A 24987-nucleotide genomic window follows, 5' to 3' on the forward strand; every position below is an offset into this window, starting at 1 on the left:
TATTGTGTACTTTTAATATATTTTAATTTGCTTGTGGGTTTGGTCTATGAGAAAAACATTTGAAACCAAAGGAAACATAATATCTCAGTAGACATAACTCTGATCTTGTCATAATTGTGATACAGAACAGATGTGGATGACATATATGAAGCTTCACCACAAGGGGGCGACTACGGCACATGTAAGAGCTCAATCCCTGCTACACAGCTGGAACAAACTAAACATCTGTTCAGTGGAAAATTAAACCATCCTTTACAGCTCAGAACAGAATCACTTCACAAAGACATCATACATAGTGCATTCACACGAAGGAAGATCCCATAAGATCCTTTGACCTTTGACCCCCAACCTGTAATCAGTTTATGAGTCCAAGTGCACGTTATGCCAAGTTTAAAGAAATTCAAGGCATTAATGTGATATTGCCTCCACATAAATGTGAGGGACAAAATGGATGGACATGATGTCACAATGACCTTGACCACTGAACTTAGGTCAAGAAACCCCAAGGATTTTATCCCTGAGTTCAACTAGAAGCTTGTTTCAAATTTAAAGAAATTCCTGTGATGTTCCTGTGATACTGCATTTACAAGAATGTAAAGGACATGATGTCACAGCAGCCTTGACCTAAGCATTAGACTGACAATCCTTTTCAATCCAATTTAATATTTTACGTAGTTGCTTAGCCATAGTGACGAACATGTTTTAACAGAAGACATAATACGAGTAAAACATTATAATATAAAGGTGACTGTACTATGACCAAAGCAACATTGAAGCCAATTTTTGTGAAAGTAAAGGGAAAGTCCCCACAATCAGCATTGTAACTAACAAAGTCCTCGTGTTTGGATGCTCATAAAAAGGTTTTCTTTGGAGGTTACCAAGACATTTCAACACATTCCTGTTTAGAGTGATGCACATTATCAACACACCAATTTTGAATCAATTTAACTTTCAAGTTTTTTAATAAAACAAAGACAAAGTGACGCGTGCAGTGCTCTTAATCTTCCTGGGGATGGAAATAAATAAGCGAGTCCAGTGTATGTGACCACAGGTGTTACAGCATTTTATGGTTGTGTTTAGGTTCCTCCAGCAGCAAGTTAGTGTCAGAGAAAGATGGAGGGCTGGTGTAATAGAGACAATTTAACAGTCTCTCACTTTACACAAACGTGTTTAATCACTCAGATAATATCAAACCACATGTGACTGTATATAATGAGTTCATTCATGTTCAAATGTCCATTTACTGATCTGAGGCTCATATCAGTGTTTTGTTGTCACTGACAGATACAGTAGCTACAAAACCTGTTAAACATATTTCCTATAGACTGTCAAGCTCGGTGATGTTTGTGATCATCACACAGAAACTATTATTGTTATGTGAATGGAAAGCAAATGTTATAATTGTTCTTTGATTAAACTTTGATAAAAAACTAAAAATAAACCAGATGTTACAGATTCAGTCTGGTTCTGAACAGCGTCTCACACTAACTCCTGCTACTGGATCAGTGTTGAGTTCAGTCTAAAGGACACAAAAAAGATGCTCTCTGGCTTCTTAATGCCCTTTATTGTGTTTTAGTCAAAGAACATCTTTATACAAAACTTACAGGTTGATCACATTCACTCAGTCTCTCGTTCATATTTATACATATGAAAATATATAGTTGTGTAAATCTTCTTTGTAAATACAGCTAAAGTTAAAATGATTCTCACAGTATGTAACATGTCTAAAAAACAATCTTTTCATGCTCCAACACTTTCTACCACATTTCCTACTCATAATACATTTACAGTACACACTCAAAATGTGTGAGACATTTGAAAGTGCTTTGCAGACATAAAGATTTTATATGGATTTAGTTACAAAAAGCAGTAACAGTAAACAGAAAACGTGAATAAATACTTTCATCACTACTTTACATGAGACATTTAAGTGGAACAAAGTTCTCTGGGTTTCTGCCTTGAAAACTATCGTTTGGCAGCACAACAACATGTGAATCCAAAGTTTAAACTTTACATGTTGAATGTGTTTGTGTTCTCCTCAGGCTGCTCCTGGATTCATTACATTTTACATAACAAACTTAAGCAGATCTTTGTCGAATGTGTTTGACACGTTGTAGAAAATTGATCACACTGGTTGGTGAAACCAGCTGTGATGTAATACAAAGTCATTTTAAATGATGTTTCAATTTTAAAAATAAACTAAAATTTACAGCAGCCTGGAGGACGGACAATACATTTATATCTAAATATTTCAATATTGTAATAAATATGTTAAAGATATTCTATCAAATATGTGCAAATTTCTTAAAAATAATTGTGGGATAATTTTATGTAAGATTTCTTATTTTGTGTGATTCTCTAGGTGCTGACGATGCACTTTATGTTGAATATATGAATTTCACATATTGACGACCAAATTATCCCTTTAAGTCAGTGGATATACTATATTCAGAACTTTTGTCATGTTGGTTTAAGAATCACTTCTGGGAAATATGTGTTTCAGATGCTAATGCTGCTTTTTTTGTAGTGAAGAGACAGTTTAGATGCTGTAGAAAAGAAAAGGATGAATCTGACCTGGACAGAGAAGAGAATAACTCACAGTAACTTTACATTAATGATGTTGCTTCTTTCCACCAATTTGGACCCAGACCTTTGACCATGATCCCAGAGTCGACCTGCTGTCCATGAGTCACATGATCTTTTCACCATGGAGCAGTATGTTAATGCTGTGACCAGCTCACATGGTCAATTTCTAATTTTCATTGTCAGTCTGGTTCCTGATGTATAACCTCCATGCTGGTGACGATCTGTGTGATTGACATGAGATGAAGTATTAACTTACACAAAACACACAAAAGTATTCATGAAAACAAATAAGCTGACGTACTCTACACACTTTTTCATCGTTGGTCTCTAGCGATGAATTGCATCAGACATCATCTAATCCAGAGCACAGAGCTCCAGTATCACTAGAGCTACAGTTAGTCCAGCGTAGACCAGCAGAGGATGTCCTGGTTGGTGCTTTCCACCTGCAAGATGATGAAGACAACACCAGTGTTTATATATGATCGAAAAAGAACAGGAATAATGATATAATTCATGCAGAATTGCGAATTGCAGCTTTTTTTTTTTTTTTACATAAAAACTGCTAAATATTATTTACACATATTAGATTATGATCCCTCAGTGCTACATTCAAACACCTTGTCCACATGGTGGTGCCATAAGCCAAATGGCCAAAGGTCTCTGAGCTGATTTCTACAAATGCTGATACATGACCATGAATTCAAGCAGTTTTCATAAACAGTGCACAAAGTAAAAGTGTTCATTCTGCATTAAAACCTCCCCAGTGACATGTTGTTCTACAGTATGACGTTAGATTGTTGACCAACCTTTAGCAGCTGACAGAACAGAGTTTAGTTTGTCGAGAGACTTCCTGCTGTTTTCTTCATTGTTGTTCTGGGCCACGTTCAAGACAAAACATTCTGTGGGACGAATCTTAATCAGTTTTGCAGCTCATTGCAATAGTGCACTGATTGTTTCTGGGTTTCCTGTTAATCAAAAAAAATCTTTACGACGTGTAAAGTCTTAAGTTTTAAGTCAACTTACCAGTGGCCAAAAGTCGCCATCTCTTCGCGTTCTTGTCATAATCAGCAGCCAGATCACACCAGTAGTTTCCAGAATCTTCAGCTGTAACTGTGGAAAGATGAATTTTGACCCGTCCCTCTTTCAGAGAGCTTCTGTCCAACTGAACGCGTCCTGCAAAGCGCTGATGCTGAGACTCCGTGTTCTCAATGCCGTTTATCATCTGATATAAAACCTTAGGAGGCTTTGACTGGTAACAAATCAGATTGGTGAGAGACATTTCAAGTTGGGTCTGAATGTCCCATGTGATGGTGACATTGTTGTTTTCCTCTGTCTGATAGTCAGTTGTAGACATGTTCGCAGTAACTGTGTTTGTAGAGGAGAGAGAGGGAAACTGGAATTAAAACATCAGTGTGAATCAAATTTGGACAGAAAAAAGTCAAGTTCAAATCATTTTACAATTATCAGACAAAGGTTCTGCTAGTTATGTCTGATTAGAGCTGTGCTATGTCATTTGCAATATTTAAATTTTTTTGTTCTTTCGGTTTATCCCGTGAGTTCAGGGTCGTCACAGCGGATCATTTGTCACATGTTGATTTGACAAAATCTTTACAGCCCTACTTACCCGAAACAGAAGAGATCAGGGCAGTGAGCACAATGACCCAAGTTATCTGTGACAGGAAAAAAGTAGATATAGGCTTTAAAGGAGGCCTTCACTGATTTTGAACTTTGGTACATGTACATAAATGCCATTAAACTTCCCTCTGACTTCCCTATTTCAAAATATCTCTGTACTTGGAGCTGGAAAATGCCTCCAGATGACATCTGTTGGTGGAACCTTCAGTTCAGATTTTGTCACTCCTCCGGGTGAGTTTTTCAGCCAGAAGCAGAGAAACAATTTAATATGAAAAGTCAGAGGGAAGTTTAAAAGCATTGATGTACATTTACACCTTAGACTAAAGCCATAGAGAGCAGGTTGGTGAGGTCACCACAACATGAAATATTTAGTTGGGCCTGCTAAAGAAAGTGTATTATTTCTGCCTAGATAACAGTTACACACACGTGACAAATTACATGTGACATTAATTATTATTATTTGTTATGACAAATACAATATTGACACAGTTAATTCATGTTTATTACCAATTATAACCAGTGATGTGTCCATGAGCTTAAACAAGCTGTAAATATTGGTTTATATTAGAGAGCAATGTCTTACTTCACATTTTTGCCGTGTACATTTATTAAAGTTGGGGGTCTGAATGAGATAATAACAAGTCTTACATGTTTTTGTGACATTTCTCAGCTGTACCCAGGTACAATACATTCCACTCCAGCAGGTGCATGAAGGTGAACAACAGGTTTCCTGTTGATTAACTGGCTGCATTTCAGTCTCTGGCTTTTCTGTAAATACAGTTTACACAGTTTACATATTTAATCACAGGCAAAACTCTTTGCTCGCGAGTATTAAAGTGTTTCTTTTTACAAGTGGACTTAGATGCACAAACATAAATCAGTTACTGCAGTAAAATATGTTCAAACACACTGTGGTGGATAATCAAGTGGGCTGGTTCACTTTCAGGTAGATGCAGCATAGTATAGATATTAATTTTAATTTTATCTATCGACAGGACCTGATTCAGGTAAATACAGGGGAGTATTTAACACAATGGCCAAACAAGGTTTTTTACAAGCAGTGAAGCTGTAGTAGTTAAATACTCAAAACCTGAACTTAAGTAAAAGTACAAAAGCACAAACAAAATTAGACTCTAGTAAAAGTATTAAAGTAAAAGTACTGGACATTTATGTGAACCGGTGATGTTTTGTGTTTGTTGTTAAATACAAATACAGGTGATTCTACTGAAATCACTGAGCTTCATACAGCAACAATTATAAATGCTCTGCTTATACAGCACATTGTTGCTTCTCATTCACACACACACACACACACACACACACACACACATCGATGATGGCGGCTACCATGCAATGTGATCACGTGAACTATGGTTAAGTCTCTTTCCCAAGAACACTTGGACGTCGAACCACCGAACCTGTGTTCCGTGGGCGAACGCCATACCCACCGAACGACTACGCTTTTAGTCGGTTTATGACAACAATAAAAATGCATTTAATTGGTTCTACCTGTGCACATGTCTGTTTTTTTTACTCTGAAGATTAAATCCAGGATTTTTCAGGTTTAAATAAAATGGTTACGATAAAGGTTTAAATTAGACTTTGTAGGTTTCTGTCAGGTTTTTTCACTCACGATACAAACACAGGAAACAGACATTAAAACATGGATGTAATTTATGCTTTACTCACATGTTTAAAGTGAAGCAGCCTCAACGTGTCCTGCTCTGTTTGAGTCCTGAAGTATCAGTATGTAGTTGCTGGACAGTCCACGGACTAAACAAACGTAAAAGTAAAGAGGAAGAGGAAGAGGAAGAGGAAGGAGGTCAGAGCAGGCTGATGAAATGTGGCTGATGCAATTTATCCACCAGTTACAGAAAGTTATTAGGCCACTGACGCCTCAGAGAATTTTTATTTTTTAGAATTGAATGACAAAGTAAATATGTCGAGATGTAACTTAACTGTAACAAAGCTGAAAAAATACAGTTGCACTGTTGTCAGCACATTTCTGTCTTGTGTCTCCTCTCAGCGCTATATGACGGTGTGTTGGCGCTGCCTGTGTCTCCCTCTCGTGGCGAACATCGGTAACAACACTTTCTTAATCAAAACTCACTTTGTTGTCTGTGTGCAGAAAACTGGAGTGTAGATGTCTCACAATAATACTAGTATGTCCTTCCTTTATTCACGGTTTGGTAACTCTGCCCCCCACATTCCCCCACTTATACTCACAAAAATAACACACGAAATAAGTTACATATTGATTTATTAAGGGAAGTGGTGCAGGAAGTGTGGATGGGCTTCAGACGTCGGAAACGCTCAACAGGGTGCTTGTGAGGTAGAAGAGAACTGTAGAACCCGCTGGTGCAAGGTAACGGAAGTCTACCAAGGAGGGGGGTCCGGTGAAGGGTGAAGGGAAAACAAGCCCGGTGATCCAAAACCCTATCCGAGGTCCAAGCCAAGTCCAAGTCCAGAGAATCCGAAAGCAGTTTCCAAAAGGGGGGAGGCAGAGGCTGATCCGGTCAAAATAAAAGCCGGAGCAGGAAGTAGTGCTAAAACCATTATGAACTACTTATGAAATGGTTGGTTTGGGCCATTTAAGTGTTTATAATGAAACTGTATTATAAAGTGAATTCTTTAATCACTCAGATAATATCAAACCATGTGTGACTGTAAATAATGAGTTCATTCATGTTCAAATGTCCATTTACTGATCTGAGGATCATATCAGTGTTTTGTTGTCACTGACAGATACAGTAGCTACAAAACCTGCAGCAGCACCAGCAGCAGTGGTTGTAGCAGCTGTTCTGTCACTGATCTTTAACAGAAAATACACTTTGATCCACCTGATGTGTCTGGTTCACAAAGTGCTGCTCTGATGATCCACAACAGATGATTTTGCTGTGTTGACTTTGTGTATGAACTTTTCTTTATCTTTCCATATCCAAAAACTGTATTTATATTTGTTGTGATGCATTAGTAATAACAAAGTTATAATTATTGTTGACTAATTCCCCAAGTTCTTCAGTTCCCCGTCCAGTTTTTAAATAAACACAGGATTCATATGAATGTGACTGATATAAATATAGAAATGTATTTACATATTTTACACTTTCCTTATATCTGCTGAGGGAAAGACACATATCTGTAACAGTATAATTATTTACATCAATAACACACAATTATAATACTGTAACAACTTAATTTAAACTCAAACTCACAGGAATAATTTAAAAGTGAAACTGTGCTTTCATATCTCTGATTCTGTCTCCAGGTTTTAGGACTCAGGTCTTGAACTGATGCTCTGATAGAAAGAGGGTCCTCCAGACAGAGTCCTGTTGGTCCTGATCAGATGTTGGTCTCCTTTCTGTCTCAGAGGTAAAAAGCTCAGAGGTCAGAGAAAAACAGCTTCATGGACCAACAGGGGCAAAGGATTCAGGGACAGAGAGAAGTCTGCTCTCTGACAAACTTAAACCACTGAAGAGGGATTTTCAGTCTTATCAGTAGATTTAGTGAAACGACGTCTCAGAGCAAAGCAGAGTGTGACCAGTAGAACTGCTGCTGCTGTCAGTCCCAGTCCAACGTAGAGTCCAATCCATCCCTGACTCTCTGGTTCTGGACTCACAGTTGGTCTCTGAGGTTTGAGCTGATCAGCAGCTGTAATAAACAAGGGGAAAATAACTGTGCTTCTTCTCCATCTATAATACAGAACAACAGAAAATGATGATGTTTCTAAAGAGCAAACTTCAAAGCCACTTTTCAGCCTGTGGACTGTTCATTTATTTTATCTATTACTTTTCTTCACTCTGTGGCTCAGGAGGTTGACCAGTCATCCATCGATCTCAGGGTTGTTGGTTTGATTCCCTGCTCCTGGGGTCACATGTTGAAGTGTCCTTGAACAAGACACTGAACTCCAACTTATTTGTTCGCAGTGAGTGTGGATCAGCTCCACAACAGCCCCCACCTCTGTGTGTGTGTGTGTGTGTGTGTGTGTGTGTGTGTGTGTGAATGAGACGCAGTGTAAAGTGTTTTGTGTAACAGGAAAGTAGAAATATATATAAGTGCAGATACATTATGACCTGTGTAATCTAATGTCATCCACTACAGCAGCTCTGCAGTGAATTCTACTTTTACAAGGTTATAATTTCTCAGATTTAAGTTAAAACGATCAGAAAGGTGATAATTCTACTATGTGTTTATCATGGAGGTTCTTACCTGTAACATTGAGTCTCCATTCTTTCATACTGATGCCATCATCTGTTTTCACTTCACACAGGTACAGTCCTGAGTCCTCAGTCCTGAGTCTGGACAGTTGAAGTCTGATTCGTCCTTCTCTGAGGACGTCTTTGTCAAACTGGACTCGTCCTGAAAATTGTTGATCCTGAGACTCTGAGACCTCAACACCATCATGGAGATGAAGAAGGACTAAGATTTCACGATTGAGGAACAGGCTACAGAGGATGTTAAGTGAGCTGATGGAACTCTGAGGTTTGGTGGTGAAGGTCCAGTCCAGTGTGATGTTGTGGTTCTCCTCTGCCTGAAAGATGGTCTGTGTCACATTCACTACAAATGTTCCTGTTGAGGACACAGAGACAGAAAGACAGGAGCAGGCAAAGCCATTTTTTAAACTCTGCCTTTGGAATTATCTGTGTCCTCTGATGGTGTCACTGCTGTAGAGCTGTGATTCTCCAGTGAGCTGATGGATTTAAATATGTAGGTCATAAGATCTGTTGGTGTATTTTGTCTGTTTGTGGACAATAAAGTAAAGATATAAACTAACCAGAGACACATGCGATCAGGTTGATGAGCTGCAGGATCCTGAAGATCATCTTCATCCTGTGAGAGGGGACAGAGGAGGAGATGGCTTCCCATTAAATCTAGAATAGAATTTAAAACCCTGCTTCTTGCTTATCAAGCTCAACAGTCAGACTCCATCATATACTGAAGACCTCATAGTTCCATAGACCACTTCAATCTCAGAATGCAGGCCTACTTGTGGTTCCCAGAATTTCCAAAGGTAGAATGGGAGGCAGATCCTTTAGCTATCGAGCTAAAGCAGACACCCTCTCTACTTTTAAATCTGGGTTTAAAACCTTCCTCTTTGATAAAGCTTATAGTTATTTATATTTATGCTGCTATAGGCTTAGACTGCTGGGGGACCCTCCTCGTCTTGTCCTTCTCTCCTCTCACCCCACAATTGTCACCACTGTTTGTCATTAACTCTGTGTGTTTTCTCCCGTAGTTGTCTTTGTCCTTCTCTGTCTCTCTCTCTGTCCCTTTCTGCAGGTGTCCCCGGCTTTGGAGCTGTGTGTTTTTGACTTTATTCTCTAAAGTGCCCTGTGATGACTTTGTTGTAAATTGGTGCTATGTAAATAAGGTTGAATTGAATTGAGAGTCACATCAGATCAAGAACTACAGTCTGACTTTATTCAGTCATTCAGTCGAGTATTTGTACACGGGTTGTTCTGCATGAGAACGTAGTTCTTCTTTATGATCTTTCACACAGATAAAATAATGAAGGTAAAGGATTAACATGAATGCAAAAGCGTGAACTGACTCCACAGCTCGGAAGAAAACAGAATAAACCGGTTCTGTCTTACCTTTAACATCAGCGTTTGCTCAGAGCAAATCAAACAGGGTTTTAAAACCAATTTGGTCACAAACAGCAAAAGTGTTTCTCCACACTGGGTGATATAAAATCTGTTTTTGTAATACTGCTCGTCGTAAAAAGAAAAAAAAACTGCGTTTAGATCCAGTGGCGACAAGAAGAAACAGAGTCGTAAAAGCTGCGCTAAAAATCTCTATTTTCACATGCAGTTTTACTTTGTGCTCCTTTGGTCAAACATCTGATGTCTTGTTGGTGCAAACCATCATCATATGGGCGATGTTTCCTTTCTGAGCAGGAAGAACCAATGAGCTCACCAGTAGAAACGTGCAGTATGTTGGTGACGTTTATGCTTTTAAAGACACAAGCTTTTCCTGCCGTGACATTAAATATTTGCTGTGAAGAGAAGTTTTTAATCCGAGCAAAGCAGAGTGTGACCAGTAGAACTGCTGCTGCTGTCAGTCCCAGTCCAACGTAGAGTCCAATCCATCCCTGACTCTCTGGTTCTGGACTCAGTTGGTCTCTGAGGTTCAGGATAATCAGCTGCTGATGTAAAGTACAAATGTTTTACTTTCCTCAAACTATGTGAACAATTTGAGCATTTTTAAATAAACATTACATGTATTTATGTAGTGAGTCAAATCTTTAAGCTGCTGCTGAAACAATATTATTCTTAAACTAAATTTTTCAATTGCAAACAAATGTTTTCTGATTTCAGTTTTTCAAATGTGGAGTCACATCACTGTAGATTAAATATGTTTGTGTTTCTGACTCTTAGTCATATCAAACAGGATTCTGAGAGGACAACTCTCTTTAACCATGATGGACAGTTTTAGTCACAGCTTCACTCTGTGGGTTTGTCCATCAGTTGGTCCAGATCTTTGGTCCAGACTGAAATATCTGAAGTTTTTTGTGACAAATCTTTCAACAAAGGTTAAGATTTTATTTGTCCAGTTCTTTGGTTTATGAACAAATATCTGCAGAACAAAGTCACTCAGATCAGGAAAATCACATCAAGAGGATTTGAAGCAATTCATCAAGTATAGAAAATGCAGCGATGCTTATTTTTGCAGAAAAAAAGTTTAACGATTTAGGTTTGATTTGACTTTTATATTTCATACTTTGGTTTTAATATTTAGTGACAGTTAGAACAAAAGTTAGATTCCAGACCTGGACTTTACTCCTGAGACCTGTTTCAGAGTTATAGCAGCTAATACAGACAAGTGACTTCATGTAGTTTTGGGTTTGGTCGATAAGAAAAACAAAATCAAATTAAATATAATATAAAAATATCCGCCACAGCGGATCATTGTCCGCAAGTGGATTTGGCACATAACTACGATCTTTCTCGGATCCTGACGTCAGTGGTTTTCTTACCTGACTCTAACTCCACCCCCACAAATGTTCTACACAGAAACCTGAGATTTTTTCACTACTTGATCCGTCCCTTGCTCAAACTACACTTCTTGTTGCTGAAAGTGAGACAACAATATGTAAGTAATTAAAAGTAGTATTTTGTTCTTTAGTTCCTTTAAATCTTAAATCGGTTTATTCTGCAGTTATTACGATTTTCCAGTCGCTATAGTTTAATTACAGTGTCTGACTGTGCTCACACTCAGCAGACGAGTTTTATTAACTGCGCAACAAGAAGTTATTCAAAACCTCGTGATAAACATTTAAAGGTTTAACCCAAACTTTAGTGTTTTCTCCACATGTATCAGTCTTCAGATGATGATCTGGACTCTTCTGTTTATTGGTCTGACGTCTCCCATCTTTGGTTAGTGGGGCTGCACAATATTTTTATTGCTTTATTACTTTGCTGATTTTCTTAAAAGAATCACTTAAAACCAACCAAGGTTCTTCATAGATTAAATATATAAGCAGCAAATCACTATGTTTAAAGCAGCAACCAGCAAATATTTTGTATTGTTGGACTAACGTTGACTGATATAATTCATCAGTTATGAAAACAGTTAATAATTTCTAACTAGCTAATAAATGGACTAAGTGTTACAGCTGTAGGAGTTAGCTCCATGTTTAAGACTGTAAAGTTCACTTCTCATAAACTCAATTGTAAATAACATTTTTAAATTTGATACATTTAATTGTAAATCAATTTACATAAGCAGTCAGTACTTTGCTGACACCTTGATCCCAGTTAACAGTTTCTTCTCTATTATCCACAGGAATGTTTGTTGTAAAGAGGACGTCAATCCATCAGACCGAGAACAACAACATCACCTTCAGTTGGGACAGTCAGACCAAAACAGACTTGTCTCTCACCAACCTTGTTTGTTTTTTCCTGTCAGAACCTCGTAAAGCTTTGTATGAAATGATAAACGGTGCTGAGGATCCAGAGTCTCAGCATCAGCAGTTTTCAGGACGGGTTCAGTTGGACAGAGATGCTCTTAGAGAAGGACAAATCCGACTTCATCTGTCCACAGTCACAGTAGAAGACTCTGGAAACTACAGGTGTGATGTTGCTGCTAATTATGACCAGATCATGAGGAGATGGCAACTTGAAGCGTCTGGTGAGTGCAGCATAAAAAGCTGGATGAACATTTTACTGAGATAAGATCCTAAAAAACCCTTAATGTCCACAGAACATTATGTCTTGAATGTAACTCAGACTCATGGAGACACCAGCGATGTGTTCAGCCCCATTTTTAATAAGTGCAGCTGTAACACATCTAATGGAGTTCATCCATTTAAGGATCAGTTTATCACTGTTGAGATCTTTTAAGTTGAATTATTTGGTGATTTAAGAATTGTGTCATTGCTTTGTTTGCTCTTAGCTTTGTTTCATATCCATCCAACAGATCAGGACAAGGCTAGAACATCCTTCATTAAGCTACAGATGAAGAATTACTATCAAGAGTAAAGTCCATCATATGAACCCAATCCTCTGCCCCAGTGCTGTCCAGCTTTGTGAAGTGGAAATTTGGGAGCTTCACATACCATATTCAGCTAGAAGGATTTGGAGGATATGGTTCAGGGATGTCAGGGGCTCTCACAACACTACGATGGTGTAGAGGTGGGGTCCACAGCATTTTGCAGGGTGAGCGTCACTCACAACACTTTGAAGTGAACATCTCTGCACCACTGTCAGAGAGTTAAGACAGCAGTTATCAGTGGGGACAACTTGGTCCTCTGTGTCTGTCCGGATTCTTCAGCTCACTGTGGTAATGCAAGTGTTTTTAATGTAAGTGGACTCATGGACTTTACAGTGGATACCAATTATATTTGTTGCCATTAAAGTGAATGATGAAAAAAATTTCTGTTTTGTTGCTGTTTTGTAGTTTTGCACTTTTTCATACTAAACAATCCAAAAACTAAACATGGAAAGTGTAGGACACTGGGTTATAACCCTGCACTGTTATACTCACTGTTATACTCATTGAAAGAGTTTGTTAATCAGCTTTTGAGATGCTACTTGTAAACATGCTGTTAAATTCTGGACTGGACATAGTATCTGTTACTTAAACAGAGAAAAATGGTGATGTTTTGTGTTTGTTGTTAAATACAAATACAGGTGATTCTACTGAAATCACTGAGCTTCATACAGCAACAATTGCACATAAATGCTCTGCTTATACAGCACTTTTCTCCAAAGCAGTTTACAATGTTGCTTCTCATTCTCACACACACACACACACACACACACACACACTGATGACGGCGTGACCTATAGTTCAAGTTCACTCTCTTTCCCAATAACACTTGGACGCAGCCAGCAGGGACCGGGAGTCGAACCACCGAACCTGTGTTCGTTACTCTTTTAGTCGATTTAAAAAAAAAAAATCATTTAATTCATTTAAAAAGATTAGATCCTGGATTTTTCAGGTTTAAAAAAATGGTTACGATAAAGGTTTAAATTAGACTTTGTAGGTTTCTGTCATGTTTTTTCACTCATGATACAAACACAATTTATGCTTTACTCACATGTTTAAAGTGAAGCAGCCTCGACGTGTCCTGCTCAGTTTGAGTCCTGAAGTATCAGTGTGTAGTTGCTGGACTAAACAAACAAAGTAAAGAGGAAGAGGAAGAGGAAGGAGGTCAGAGCAGGCTGATGAAATGTGGCTGATGCAATTTATCCACCAGTTACAGAAAGTTATTAGGCCACTGACGCCTCAGAGGATTTTGTTTTTTAGAATTGAATGACAAAGTAAATATGTCGAGATGTAACTTGCATGTAAGTTGACTAAAGAAGCACCAGAGTCTAGATTAGTTGTGTAGCACACTTGAAAAAAAAAACACGCTGACAGAATCTTGTGGGTTTTTTCTTTACTAACAAAGCTAAAAAAAATACAGTTGCACTGTTGTCAGCACATTTCTGTCTTGTGTCTCCTCTCAGCGCTATATGACGGTGTGTTGGCGCTGCCTGTGTCTCCCTCTGGTGGCGAACATCGGTAACAACACTTTCTTAATCAAAGCTCACTTTGTTGTCTGTGTGCAGAAAACTGGAGTGTAGATGTCTCACAATAATACTAGTATGTCCTTCCTTTATTCACGGTTTGGTAACTCTGCCCCCCACATTCCCCCACTTATACTCACATTTTATTAGAGGGACATTTAGAAACTGTGTGGACTATTTATGAAATGGTTGGTTTGGGTCATTTAAGTGTTTATAATGAAACTGTATAATAAAGTGAATTTTTTAATCACTCAGATCATATCAAACCACGTGTGACTGTAAATAATGAGTTCATTCATGTTCAAATGTCCATTTACTGATCTGAGGATCATATCAGTGTTTTGTTGTCACTGACAGATACAGTAGCTACAAAACCTGCAGCAGCAGCAGCAGCAGTGGTTGTAGCAGCTGTTCTGTCACTGATCTTTAACAGAAAATACACTTTGATCCACCTGATGTGTCTGGTTCACAAAGTGCTGCTCTGATGATCCACAACAGATGATTTTGCTGTGTTGACTTTGTGTATGAACTTTTCTTCATCTTTCCATATCCAAAAACTGTATTTATATTTGTTGTGATGCATTAGTAATAAAACAGTTATAATTATTGTTGACTAATTCCCCAAGTTCTTCAGTTCCCCGTCCAGTTTTTAAATAAACACAGGATTCATATAAATGTGACTGATATAAATATAGAAACGTATTCAGATATTTTACACTTTCCTTATATCTGCTGAGGGAAAGACAAATATCTGTAACAGTATAATTATTTACATCAATGACACATAATTATAATACTGTAACAACTTAATTTAAACTCAAACTCACAGGAATAATTTAAAACTGAAACATCGCTTTCATATCTCTGATTCTGTCTCCAGGTTTAAGGACTCAGATCTTGATCTGATGCTCTCATAGAAAGGGGGTCCTCTAGACTAAGTCCTGTTGGTCCTGATGGATCTGATCAGATGTTGGTCTCCTCTCTGTCTCATCCTCTTTGTTTGTCTCAGACCATGAAGACAGTGACAGAGGTAAAAAGCTCAGAGGTCAGAGAAAAACAGCTTCATGGACCAACAGGGTCAAAGGATTCAGGGACAGAGAGAAGTCTGCTCTGTGACAAACTGAACTGTTGAACCACTGAAGAGGGATTTTCAGTCTTATCAGTACATTTAGTGAAACAACGTCTCAGAGCAAAGCAGAGTGTGACCAGTAGAACTGCTGCTGCTGTCAGTCCCAGTCCAACGTAGAGTCCAATCCATCCCTGACTCTCTGGTTGTGGACTCACATTTGGTCTCTGAGGTTCAGGATGATCAGCTGCTGCTGTAAAATACAAATGTTTGACTTTTCTCAGACTTTGAGCATAAATTCACTTTTTTTTCTATAAACAGAACATTTATGTTTTATAGAGGGAGTTCAATCTTTGAACTGCTGCTGAAACAATAATAATCTGAAACTTTACATTTGCAGATTAAGACAAAGTACAAACGAGAACATTTTTCTGGTTCCAGCTCCTCAAATGTGAAGATCTGCTGCTTTTCTCTGATTCACATCACTGGAGATTGAATAATTGTGTTCTCCTCTAAAAAGGACAATTCAGGTCTCTTTAACCATGATGGACAGTTTTAGTCACAGCTCGACTCTGTGGGTTTCTCCATCAGTTGGTCCAGAACTTTGGTCCCAACTAAATGCTGGATAGATCCAGATATGTTTTTTTGCAGATGTATATGGTGAGTTTTTGATTTTCAATTAAAAGTTTACATTTGTCCATTATTGGGTTCATTAACAATTATCTGCAAAACAAAGTTCACTCAGCTCAGGTTTAATTTCTCTTTAGTACAAATTAGACTGTGAACTACTGACTTATACTGAATCTACTTACCGGTGACATTGAGTCGACATTCACCAGCATTTCCACCATAATCTGTTTTCACTTTACACAGGTACAGTCCTGAGTCCTCAGTCCTGAGTCTGGACAGTTGAAGTCTGATTCGTCCTTCTCTGAGGACGTCTTTGTCAAACTGGACTCGTCCTAAAAATTGTTGATCCTGAGACTCTGAGACCTCAACACCCCTTTGTAGATCATACAGGGTTTTTCGACCAGTGATCAGTCCACAGTAGATAAAAAGTGAGTTGGAGGAAGTGTCAGGTTTGGTGGTGAAGGTCCAGTCCAGTGTGATGTTGTGGTTCTCCTCTGCCTGATAGAAGGTCTGTGTCACATTCACTACAAATGTCCCTGTTGAGGAGACAGGTCAGTTATTGTAGCTGTATTGTGACTTTTTCTATTTAAATATACCTTAAATAAAAAAACTTTAAGACAAATACAAACGACGAGCATATTTTAAATAATAATAAAAGTCCATGTGTGATTAGTAGTAACTTTTCTTAAAGTGCTGAAATACAGAATATCTCTTTTGTTTGTACTGTTTCTCTAGAATACTGTAAATAATCTATGAACAGAAACAGAAAACAGAAACACGTGGCTACTTACCAACTCCGACGTCACAAAGTCATGACGTCATGAGTGTCAGCTGCGTGTCCACTGCTCCATCTGGTGGTATAAAACAGTTCAGCAGCCACTGTGGACACATTATGGACTTAAAGATCCCTGCTGGTAACAACTTTTACCAAGAACACATTTCCCACATGATTGTTCGGTTGGTGAGATCTAGATAAGACACTTTGATATTTACCCCAACCAAAGGTGTCAGTGTGCTGTATGGTAATTACAGGCTAAATATGAACAAGCAAAGGAAATACACTCATTCAAGCTGAATCTGAATCAACAAAATTACTTTTATTAAATTCACCCTGCTACATGAATAAAACTGAATGTAGCATGAACACTTTAGGATGAAGATGAGAAAGATGATGAGTCTTCATCCACTTGGACTGAGGTTGTTGGTCCCATGAAGCTCAGAGAGGTGAAGTCCTCAGTCACACAGTGACCTGTAATCACTAAAACTCACACTGATGTGATACAAACAGAATTTAACACAAAGAGGATCAGATGTTGGAGGAACAGAGTCTCTGATTCTGTCTCTTGGTTTTAGGACTCTGATGTTGGATGGACAGAGAGAAATCTGCTTTCTGACACACTGAACTGTTTAACCACTGAAGAGGGATTTTCAGTCTCATCAGTAGATTTAGTGAAACAACGACTCAGAGCAAAGCAGAGTGTGACCAGTAGAACTGCTGCTGCTGTCAGTCCCAGTCCAACGTAGAGTCCAATCCATCCCTGACTCTGTGGTTCTGGACTCACAGTTGGTCTCTGAGGTTTGAGCTGATCAGCAGCTGTAAGACAAGTAAAAAATAACTGTGTTTCTTCTCGATCTATAATCCCCAACACCTATTTATTTAAAGATGTATCTCTCCAACCTTTAAAACTTTCCTCTTGTTCATGACATAAATCTAATGATGTCTGTTGCTACATATATGATATCTATAAATATGACCTTAACAACTAGCTCAGCAGCCACATGTCTAGTTTCAAAAGACAAAAGTACAGAAATTGTACTGAGCTCCACTGACGTTACTTACCAGTAACACTGAGTTCACAATCTTTGATGCTGCTGCCATCATCTGATTTCACATCACACAGGTACAGTCCTGAGTCCTCAGTCCTGAGTCTGGACAGTTTAAGTGTGATTCGTCCTTCTCTGAGGACATCTTTGTCAAACTGGACTCGTCCTGAAAACTGTTGATCCTGAGACTCTGAGACCTCAACACCATCATGGAGACGAAGAAGGACTAAGATTTCACCATTGAGGAACAAGCTACAGAGGATGTTAAGTGAGCTGATGGAAAACTCAGGTTTGGTGGTGAAGGTCCACTCCAGTGTCATGTTGTGGTTCTCCTCTGCCTGATAGAAGGTCTGTGTCACATTCACTACAAATGTGCCTGTTGAGGACACAGAGACACACAGTGAGGAGAAGACTAACTCTGAACTTGGATTTATTTATATATTATTTAGTTTCTGGAAAATAAAGTGAAGATATAAACTAATGTTCCTGTTGAGGACACAGAGACAGAAAGTGAGGAGCCTATGATGATGTTACTGATCTGATGGATTAAAAGATGTAAGTCATAACATCTGTTAATGTATTTTATAAAATAAAGTGAGGATATAAACTAACCAGAGACACATGAGATCAGGTTGATGAGCAGCAGGATCCTGAAGATCATCTTCATCCTGTGAGAGGAGACAGAGGAGGAGAGTCAGAGACACATCAGATCAAAGTTACAGGAAGTGACTCCACAGCTGGAAGTAGAGCGAATCTAAATGTCGTCTTACCTTTAAAAATCAGCATTTCTGCAAAGGCAGCTCGTAACGGAGTTTTCCTCCTCACATCCAGCTGATATAAGATCTCTTTTTGTAATTCTGCTCGTGGTAAAAAGATACAAAAACTGCGTTTAGAGCCAGTGGCTACAACGAGCACAGGGGAGTAACCTGTAAAGTTACTTCGCTTCTGCGCCCGACTTGACGAGTGGTTTCTGTTCGGTTTAACACGAGCCTCACTGCGCATGCTCCTGTGTTGCCACTATGTGTTCCCACAGGGGAGTGGCAAGACAGAGTGGAAACACACTTCCGTGTTGCAGTTGTTACTGCCCTTGTGCTTATTCTTTGTCAACACTACGATGGTGTAAAATATAAAAATGTAAAAGGAGAAAATATTGTGAACTAATTTCACAATTATGCTTTAAACTTAAATCAACTCACAGTTAACAGAGTTAGTATTCACACAAAAATGCTACTTTCCTCTTTATAATGTGTTTAATAAATAGGCTGCTCCTACATTTAATCTACACTCACATTTTGCATCATTGCAGTGCTTAAAGGACACTGACAGCAAATCAACACATTTCTATTTCTAAATACATAAAAATCACAAACCATGTTCTTAAGACTTTTACTAAAATGGTAGAAAAATGTACAATATTACATATGTATTTATGTTTGTTGTCTGTAGCATAGTGTGATGTGGCCCCGAGAGCTCACAACTCCACTAATCAAAGAAACACATGCACATTTAAAAAACACCTTTATCACTTTGACAACATTAGCGACAACACAACGGAAATGTCTCCAAAAGAACCGGAAAATACACCTACAAATCTAAATGTCTGTCCATTTGTAGTGGCCCCTGTGGCTATGACAGTTGTCTACAATGGTTCCAGGGGGGAATTAAAAAGTGACGGACACAACTGGGACACACTTGTTGTACTTTCACTCTCCCTCAGTGAATTAGAAAATGAGCTGGGATTTTATTTTAGTTTTTAGCACATAGTTGTCAGGGTTGACAGCGGCTTTTTGGTGGCTGCCTCCAGAGCGTTTCTCAATTTGGTTGTGTTTTTGTCTGTTGCTGCGCGTTTGTTAATGCTACACCTGTGCTGTCAAATTGATGAGGTTTGGAATAAATTTCACTAATTTGAGGTCCAACAATCTGAAAAAAAATCCTGCAAATACAGAAAACACAATCAATTACACAAAAGCTGAACATTACCATAAAAATGAAAATGTTTCCAAGGGACAAATACAACACAGCCATAATAACATGTTCCTAATGTTTACAGCTTATCCTACCAGTTATATAATGGCTGCCTCCTGCAGGATGTGATGAAGTATTATAGGTAGGACTTCTGCTTTTGTTGTTGCTCACAAGAAGCGGCTCTTTGTTTGGTCCAGATTCGATATAAAACTTTCACTTTAACTCATATGGTTACAGTATTTGACTGTAGTGATATGTATGAAACTGAAATTTACACTCGCTGTTATTTTTGTGACAGCAGTTATTTTCTACCTCTTACTATCATCTTTTTCATCGATGCTAATTCTTGACAGAGGGGGGAGAGTTGTTCACACTGGAGGTAAATCACTAGTGGAAACTCTTCACTGGACGTCTTGTTAATAATCCTCAGCTGGCTGCAGGTTAAACATATTTCCTATAGACTGTCAAGCTCGGTGATGTTTGTGATCATCACACAGAAACTATTATTGTTATGTGAATGGAAAGCAAATGTTATAGTTGTTCTTTGATTAAACTTTGATAAAAAACTAAAAATAAACCAGATGTTACAGATTCAGTCTGGTTCTGAGCAGCGTCTCACACTAACACTATCAGTGTTGAGTTCAGTCTAAAGGACACAAAAAAGATGCTCTCTGGCTTCTTAATGCCCTTTATTGTGTTTTAGTCAAAGAACATCTTTATACAAAACTTACAGGTTGATCACATTCACTCAGTCTCTCGTTCATGTTTATACATATGAAAATATATAGTTGTGTAAATCTTCTTTGTAAATACAGCTAAAGTTAAAATGATTCTCACAGTATGTAACATGTCTAAAAAACAATCTTTTCATGCTCAAACACTTTCTACCACATTTCCTACTCATAATACATTTACAGTACACACTCAAAATGTGTGAGAAGTTTGAAAGTGCTTTGCAGACATAAAGATTTTATATGGATTTAGTTACAAAAAGCAGTAACAGTAAACAGAAAACGTGAATAAATACTTTCATCACTACTTTACATGAGACATTTAAGTGGAATAAAGTTTCTGGGTTTCTGCCTTGAAAACTATCGTTTGGCAGCACAACAACATGTGAATCCAAAGTTTAAACTTTACATGTTGAATGTGTTTGTGTTCTCCTCAGGCTGCTCCTGGATTCATTACATTTTACATAACAAACTTAAGCAGATCTTTGTCGAATGTGTTTGACACGTTGTAGAAAATTGATCACACTGGTTGGTGAAACCAGCTGTGATGTAATACAAAGTCATTTTAAATGATGTTTCAATTTTAAAAATGAACTAAAATTTACAGCAGCCTGGAGGACGGACAATACATTTATATCTAAATATTTCAATATTGTAATAAATATGTTAAAGATATTCTATCAAATATGTGCAAATTTCTTAAAAATAATTCCGAAAATTCACTCTAGGTGCTGACGATGCACTTTATGTTGAATATATGAATTTCACATATTGACGACCAAATTATCCCTTTAAGTCAGTGGATATACTATATTCAGAACTTTTGTCATGTTGGTTTAAGAATCACTTCTGGGAAATATGTGTTTCAGGTGATAATGCTGCTTTTTTTGTAGTGAAGAGACAGTTTAGATGCTGTAGAAAAGAAAAGGATGAATCTGACCTGGACAGAGAAGAGAATAACTCACAGTAACTTTACATTAATGATGTTGCTTCTTTCCACCAATTTGGACCCAGACCTTTGACCATGATCCCAGAGTCGACCTGCTGTCCATGAGTCACATGATCTTTTCACCATGGAGCAGTATGTTAATGCTGTGACCAGCTCACATGGTCAATTTCTAATTTTCATTGTCAGTCTGGTTCCTGATGTATAACCTCCATGCTGGTGACGATCTGTGTGATTGACATGAGATGAAGTATTAACTTACACAAAACACACAAAAGTATTCATGAAAACAAATAAGCTGACGTACTCTACACACTTTTTCATCGTTGGTCTCTAGCGATGAATTGCATCAGACATCATCTAATCCAGAGCACAGAGCTCCAGTATCACTAGAGCTACAGTTAGTCCAGCGTAGACCAGCAGAGGATGTCCTGGTTGGTGCTTTCCACCTGCAAGATGATGAAGACAACACCAGTGTTTATATATGATCGAAAAAGAACAGGAATAATGATATAATTCATGCAGAATTGCGAATTGCAGCTTTTTTTTTTTTTTTACATAAAAACTGCTAAATATTATTTACACATATTAGATTATGATCCCTCAGTGCTACATTCAAACACCTTGTCCACATGGTGGTGCCATAAGCCAAATGGCCAAAGGTCTCTGAGCTGATTTCTACAAATGCTGATACATGACCATGAATTCAAGCAGTTTTCATAAACAGTGCACAAAGTAAAAGTGTTCATTCTGCATTAAAACCTCCCCAGTGACATGTTGTTCTACAGTATGACGTTAGATTGTTGACCAACCTTTAGCAGCTGACAGAACAGAGTTTAGTTTGTCGAGAGACTTCCTGCTGTTTTCTTCATTGTTGTTCTGGGCCACGTTCAAGACAAAACATTCTGTGGGACGAATCTTAATCAGTTTTGCAGCTCATTGCAATAGTGCACTGATTGTTTCTGGGTTTCCTGTTAATCAAAAAAAATCTTTACGACGTGTAAAGTCTTAAGTTTTAAGTCAACTTACCAGTGGCCAAAAGTCGCCATCTCTTCGCGTTCTTGTCATAATCAGCAGCCAGATCACACCAGTAGTTTCCAGAATCTTCAGCTGTAACTGTGGAAAGATGAATTTTGACCCGTCCCTCTTTCAGAGAGCTTCTGTCCAACTGAACGCGTCCTGCAAAGCGCTGATGCTGAGACTCCGTGTTCTCAATGCCGTTTATCATCTGATATAAAACCTTAGGAGGCTTTGACTGGTAACAAATCAGATTGGTGAGAGACATTTCAAGTTGGGTCTGAATGTCCCATGTGATGGTGACATTGTTGTTTTCCTCTGTCTGATAGTCAGTTGTAGACATGTTCGCAGTAACTGTGTTTGTAGAGGAGAGAGAGGGAAACTGGAATTAAAACATCAGTGTGAATCAAATTTGGACAGAAAAAAGTCAAGTTCAAATCATTTTACAATTATCAGACAAAGGTTCTGCTAGTTATGTCTGATTAGAGCTGTGCTATGTCATTTGCAATATTTAAATTTTTTTGTTCTTTCGGTTTATCCCGTGAGTTCAGGGTCGTCACAGCGGATCATTTGTCACATGTTGATTTGACAAAATCTTTACAGCCCTACTTACCCGAAACAGAAGAGATCAGGGCAGTGAGCACAATGACCCAAGTTATCTGTGACAGGAAAAAAGTAGATATAGGCTTTAAAGGAGGCCTTCACTGATTTTGAACTTTGGTACATGTACATAAATGCCATTAAACTTCCCTCTGACTTCCCTATTTCAAAATATCTCTGTACTTGGAGCTGGAAAATGCCTCCAGATGACATCTGTTGGTGGAACCTTCAGTTCAGATTTTGTCACTCCTCCGGGTGAGTTTTTCAGCCAGAAGCAGAGAAACAATTTAATATGAAAAGTCAGAGGGAAGTTTAAAAGCATTGATGTACATTTACACCTTAGACTAAAGCCATAGAGAGCAGGTTGGTGAGGTCACCACAACATGAAATATTTAGTTGGGCCTGCTAAAGAAAGTGTATTATTTCTGCCTAGATAACAGTTACACACACGTGACAAATTACATGTGACATTAATTATTATTATTTGTTATGACAAATACAATATTGACACAGTTAATTCATGTTTATTACCAATTATAACCAGTGATGTGTCCATGAGCTTAAACAAGCTGTAAATATTGGTTTATATTAGAGAGCAATGTCTTACTTCACATTTTTGCCGTGTACATTTATTAAAGTTGGGGGTCTGAATGAGATAATAACAAGTCTTACATGTTTTTGTGACATTTCTCAGCTGTACCCAGGTACAATACATTCCACTCCAGCAGGTGCATGAAGGTGAACAACAGGTTTCCTGTTGATTAACTGGCTGCATTTCAGTCTCTGGCTTTTCTGTAAATACAGTTTACACAGTTTACATATTTAATCACAGGCAAAACTCTTTGCTCGCGAGTATTAAAGTGTTTCTTTTTACAAGTGGACTTAGATGCACAAACATAAATCAGTTACTGCAGTAAAATATGTTCAAACACACTGTGGTGGATAATCAAGTGGGCTGGTTCACTTTCAGGTAGATGCAGCATAGTATAGATATTAATTTTAATTTTATCTATCGACAGGACCTGATTCAGGTAAATACAGGGGAGTATTTAACACAATGGCCAAACAAGGTTTTTTACAAGCAGTGAAGCTGTAGTAGTTAAATACTCAAAACCTGAACTTAAGTAAAAGTACAAAAGCACAAACAAAATTAGACTCTAGTAAAAGTATTAAAGTAAAAGTACTGGACATTTATGTGAACCGGTGATGTTTTGTGTTTGTTGTTAAATACAAATACAGGTGATTCTACTGAAATCACTGAGCTTCATACAGCAACAATTATAAATGCTCTGCTTATACAGCACATTGTTGCTTCTCATTCACACACACACACACACACACACACACACACACATCGATGATGGCGGCTACCATGCAATGTGATCACGTGAACTATGGTTAAGTCTCTTTCCCAAGAACACTTGGACGTCGAACCACCGAACCTGTGTTCCGTGGGCGAACGCCATACCCACCGAACGACTACGCTTTTAGTCGGTTTATGACAACAATAAAAATGCATTTAATTGGTTCTACCTGTGCACATGTCTGTTTTTTTTACTCTGAAGATTAAATCCAGGATTTTTCAGGTTTAAATAAAATGGTTACGATAAAGGTTTAAATTAGACTTTGTAGGTTTCTGTCAGGTTTTTTCACTCACGATACAAACACAGGAAACAGACATTAAAACATGGATGTAATTTATGCTTTACTCACATGTTTAAAGTGAAGCAGCCTCAACGTGTCCTGCTCTGTTTGAGTCCTGAAGTATCAGTATGTAGTTGCTGGACAGTCCACGGACTAAACAAACGTAAAAGTAAAGAGGAAGAGGAAGAGGAAGAGGAAGGAGGTCAGAGCAGGCTGATGAAATGTGGCTGATGCAATTTATCCACCAGTTACAGAAAGTTATTAGGCCACTGACGCCTCAGAGAATTTTTATTTTTTAGAATTGAATGACAAAGTAAATATGTCGAGATG

General features: G+C 38.1%; 3 protein-coding genes across 6 annotated transcripts; 1 reads left to right on the forward strand and 2 right to left on the reverse strand.

Annotated features, from left to right (window-relative positions):
- Positions 1 to 1306: 1306 nt before the first annotated feature.
- On the reverse strand, positions 1307 to 16568 carry LOC137138130 (butyrophilin-like protein 2). The gene is made up of 13 exons (XM_067525080.1): positions 16556 to 16568; positions 16113 to 16466; positions 13763 to 13835; positions 8996 to 9051; positions 8431 to 8790; positions 6181 to 7872; positions 5911 to 5994; positions 4870 to 4989; positions 4211 to 4256; positions 3610 to 3951; positions 3393 to 3485; positions 2897 to 3029; positions 1307 to 2807 (listed from the first exon to the last, which is right to left on the reverse strand). Exons 1-6 carry the CDS (start codon positions 16566 to 16568, stop codon positions 7685 to 7687), a joined length of 1044 nt encoding a protein of 347 aa, XP_067381181.1. The 3' UTR covers positions 1307 to 2807; positions 2897 to 3029; positions 3393 to 3485; positions 3610 to 3951; positions 4211 to 4256; positions 4870 to 4989; positions 5911 to 5994; positions 6181 to 7684.
- Positions 11544 to 13032, forward strand: LOC137137483 (programmed cell death 1 ligand 1-like). Of its 2 annotated transcripts, none has more exons than XM_067523783.1 (3): positions 11544 to 11597; positions 12007 to 12351; positions 12640 to 13032. In XM_067523783.1, exons 1-3 carry the CDS (start codon positions 11549 to 11551, stop codon positions 12699 to 12701), a joined length of 456 nt encoding a protein of 151 aa, XP_067379884.1. In that variant the 5' UTR covers positions 11544 to 11548; the 3' UTR covers positions 12702 to 13032. The 2 variants fall into 2 exon arrangements, with proteins under 2 accessions (XP_067379884.1, XP_067379883.1); XM_067523782.1 differs by having other exon boundaries at positions 12424 to 12727.
- Positions 15189 to 24874, reverse strand: LOC137137477 (CD276 antigen-like). 3 transcript variants are annotated; one of them, XM_067523771.1, is made up of 12 exons: positions 24727 to 24873; positions 23686 to 23805; positions 23027 to 23072; positions 22426 to 22767; positions 22209 to 22301; positions 21713 to 21845; positions 18525 to 21623; positions 18367 to 18422; positions 17771 to 18130; positions 16722 to 17524; positions 16113 to 16466; positions 15189 to 15553 (listed from the first exon to the last, which is right to left on the reverse strand). In XM_067523771.1, the coding sequence occupies exons 2-6, from the start codon at positions 23698 to 23700 to the stop codon at positions 21757 to 21759; spliced, it is 585 nt and encodes a 194-aa protein (XP_067379872.1). In that variant the 5' UTR covers positions 23701 to 23805; positions 24727 to 24873; the 3' UTR covers positions 15189 to 15553; positions 16113 to 16466; positions 16722 to 17524; positions 17771 to 18130; positions 18367 to 18422; positions 18525 to 21623; positions 21713 to 21756. The 3 variants fall into 3 exon arrangements, with proteins under 3 accessions (XP_067379872.1, XP_067379870.1, XP_067379869.1); XM_067523769.1 differs by lacking the exon at positions 23027 to 23072 and having other exon boundaries at positions 24727 to 24874; XM_067523768.1 differs by lacking the exons at positions 21713 to 21845; positions 22209 to 22301; positions 22426 to 22767; ... (1 more) ...; positions 23686 to 23805; positions 24727 to 24873 and having other exon boundaries at positions 18525 to 18953.
- Positions 24875 to 24987: the final 113 nt, after the last annotated feature.

The sequence above is a fragment of the Channa argus genome, chromosome 12, assembly GCF_033026475.1.
Source record: "Channa argus isolate prfri chromosome 12, Channa argus male v1.0, whole genome shotgun sequence".
NCBI classification, from domain to species: Eukaryota; Metazoa; Chordata; class Actinopteri; order Anabantiformes; family Channidae; genus Channa; species Channa argus.

Bases quoted from the DNA above. Each gene is read 5' to 3' on its own strand.
- LOC137137483 (XM_067523782.1), top strand. From the start codon at position 11,549: ATGATGATCTGGACTCTTCTGTTTATTGGTCTGACGTCTCCCATCTTT. The intron at 11,598-12,006 runs GTTAGTGGGGCT...TATTATCCACAG, and splicing joins TCTGACGTCTCCCATCTTTG to GAATGTTTGTTGTAAAGAGG. The intron at 12,352-12,423 runs GTGAGTGCAGCA...TAATGTCCACAG, and splicing joins ATGGCAACTTGAAGCGTCTG to AACATTATGTCTTGAATGTA.
- LOC137138130 (XM_067525080.1), bottom strand. The intron at 13,836-16,112 runs GTAAGTAGATTC...TTGTTTGTTTAG, and splicing joins ATGTCGACTCAATGTCACCG to TCCAGCAACTACACACTGAT. The intron at 7,873-8,430 runs GTAAGAACCTCC...TGTTTATTACAG, and splicing joins ATGGAGACTCAATGTTACAG to CTGCTGATCAGCTCAAACCT.
- LOC137137477 (XM_067523768.1), bottom strand. From the start codon at position 18,421: ATGAAGATGATCTTCAGGATCCTGCTGCTCATCAACCTGATCTCATGT. The intron at 18,131-18,366 runs GTTAGTTTATAT...TGTCCTCAACAG, and splicing joins CCTGATCTCATGTGTCTCTG to GCACATTTGTAGTGAATGTG. The intron at 17,525-17,770 runs GTAAGTAACGTC...CTTGTCTTACAG, and splicing joins TTGTGAACTCAGTGTTACTG to CTGCTGATCAGCTCAAACCT.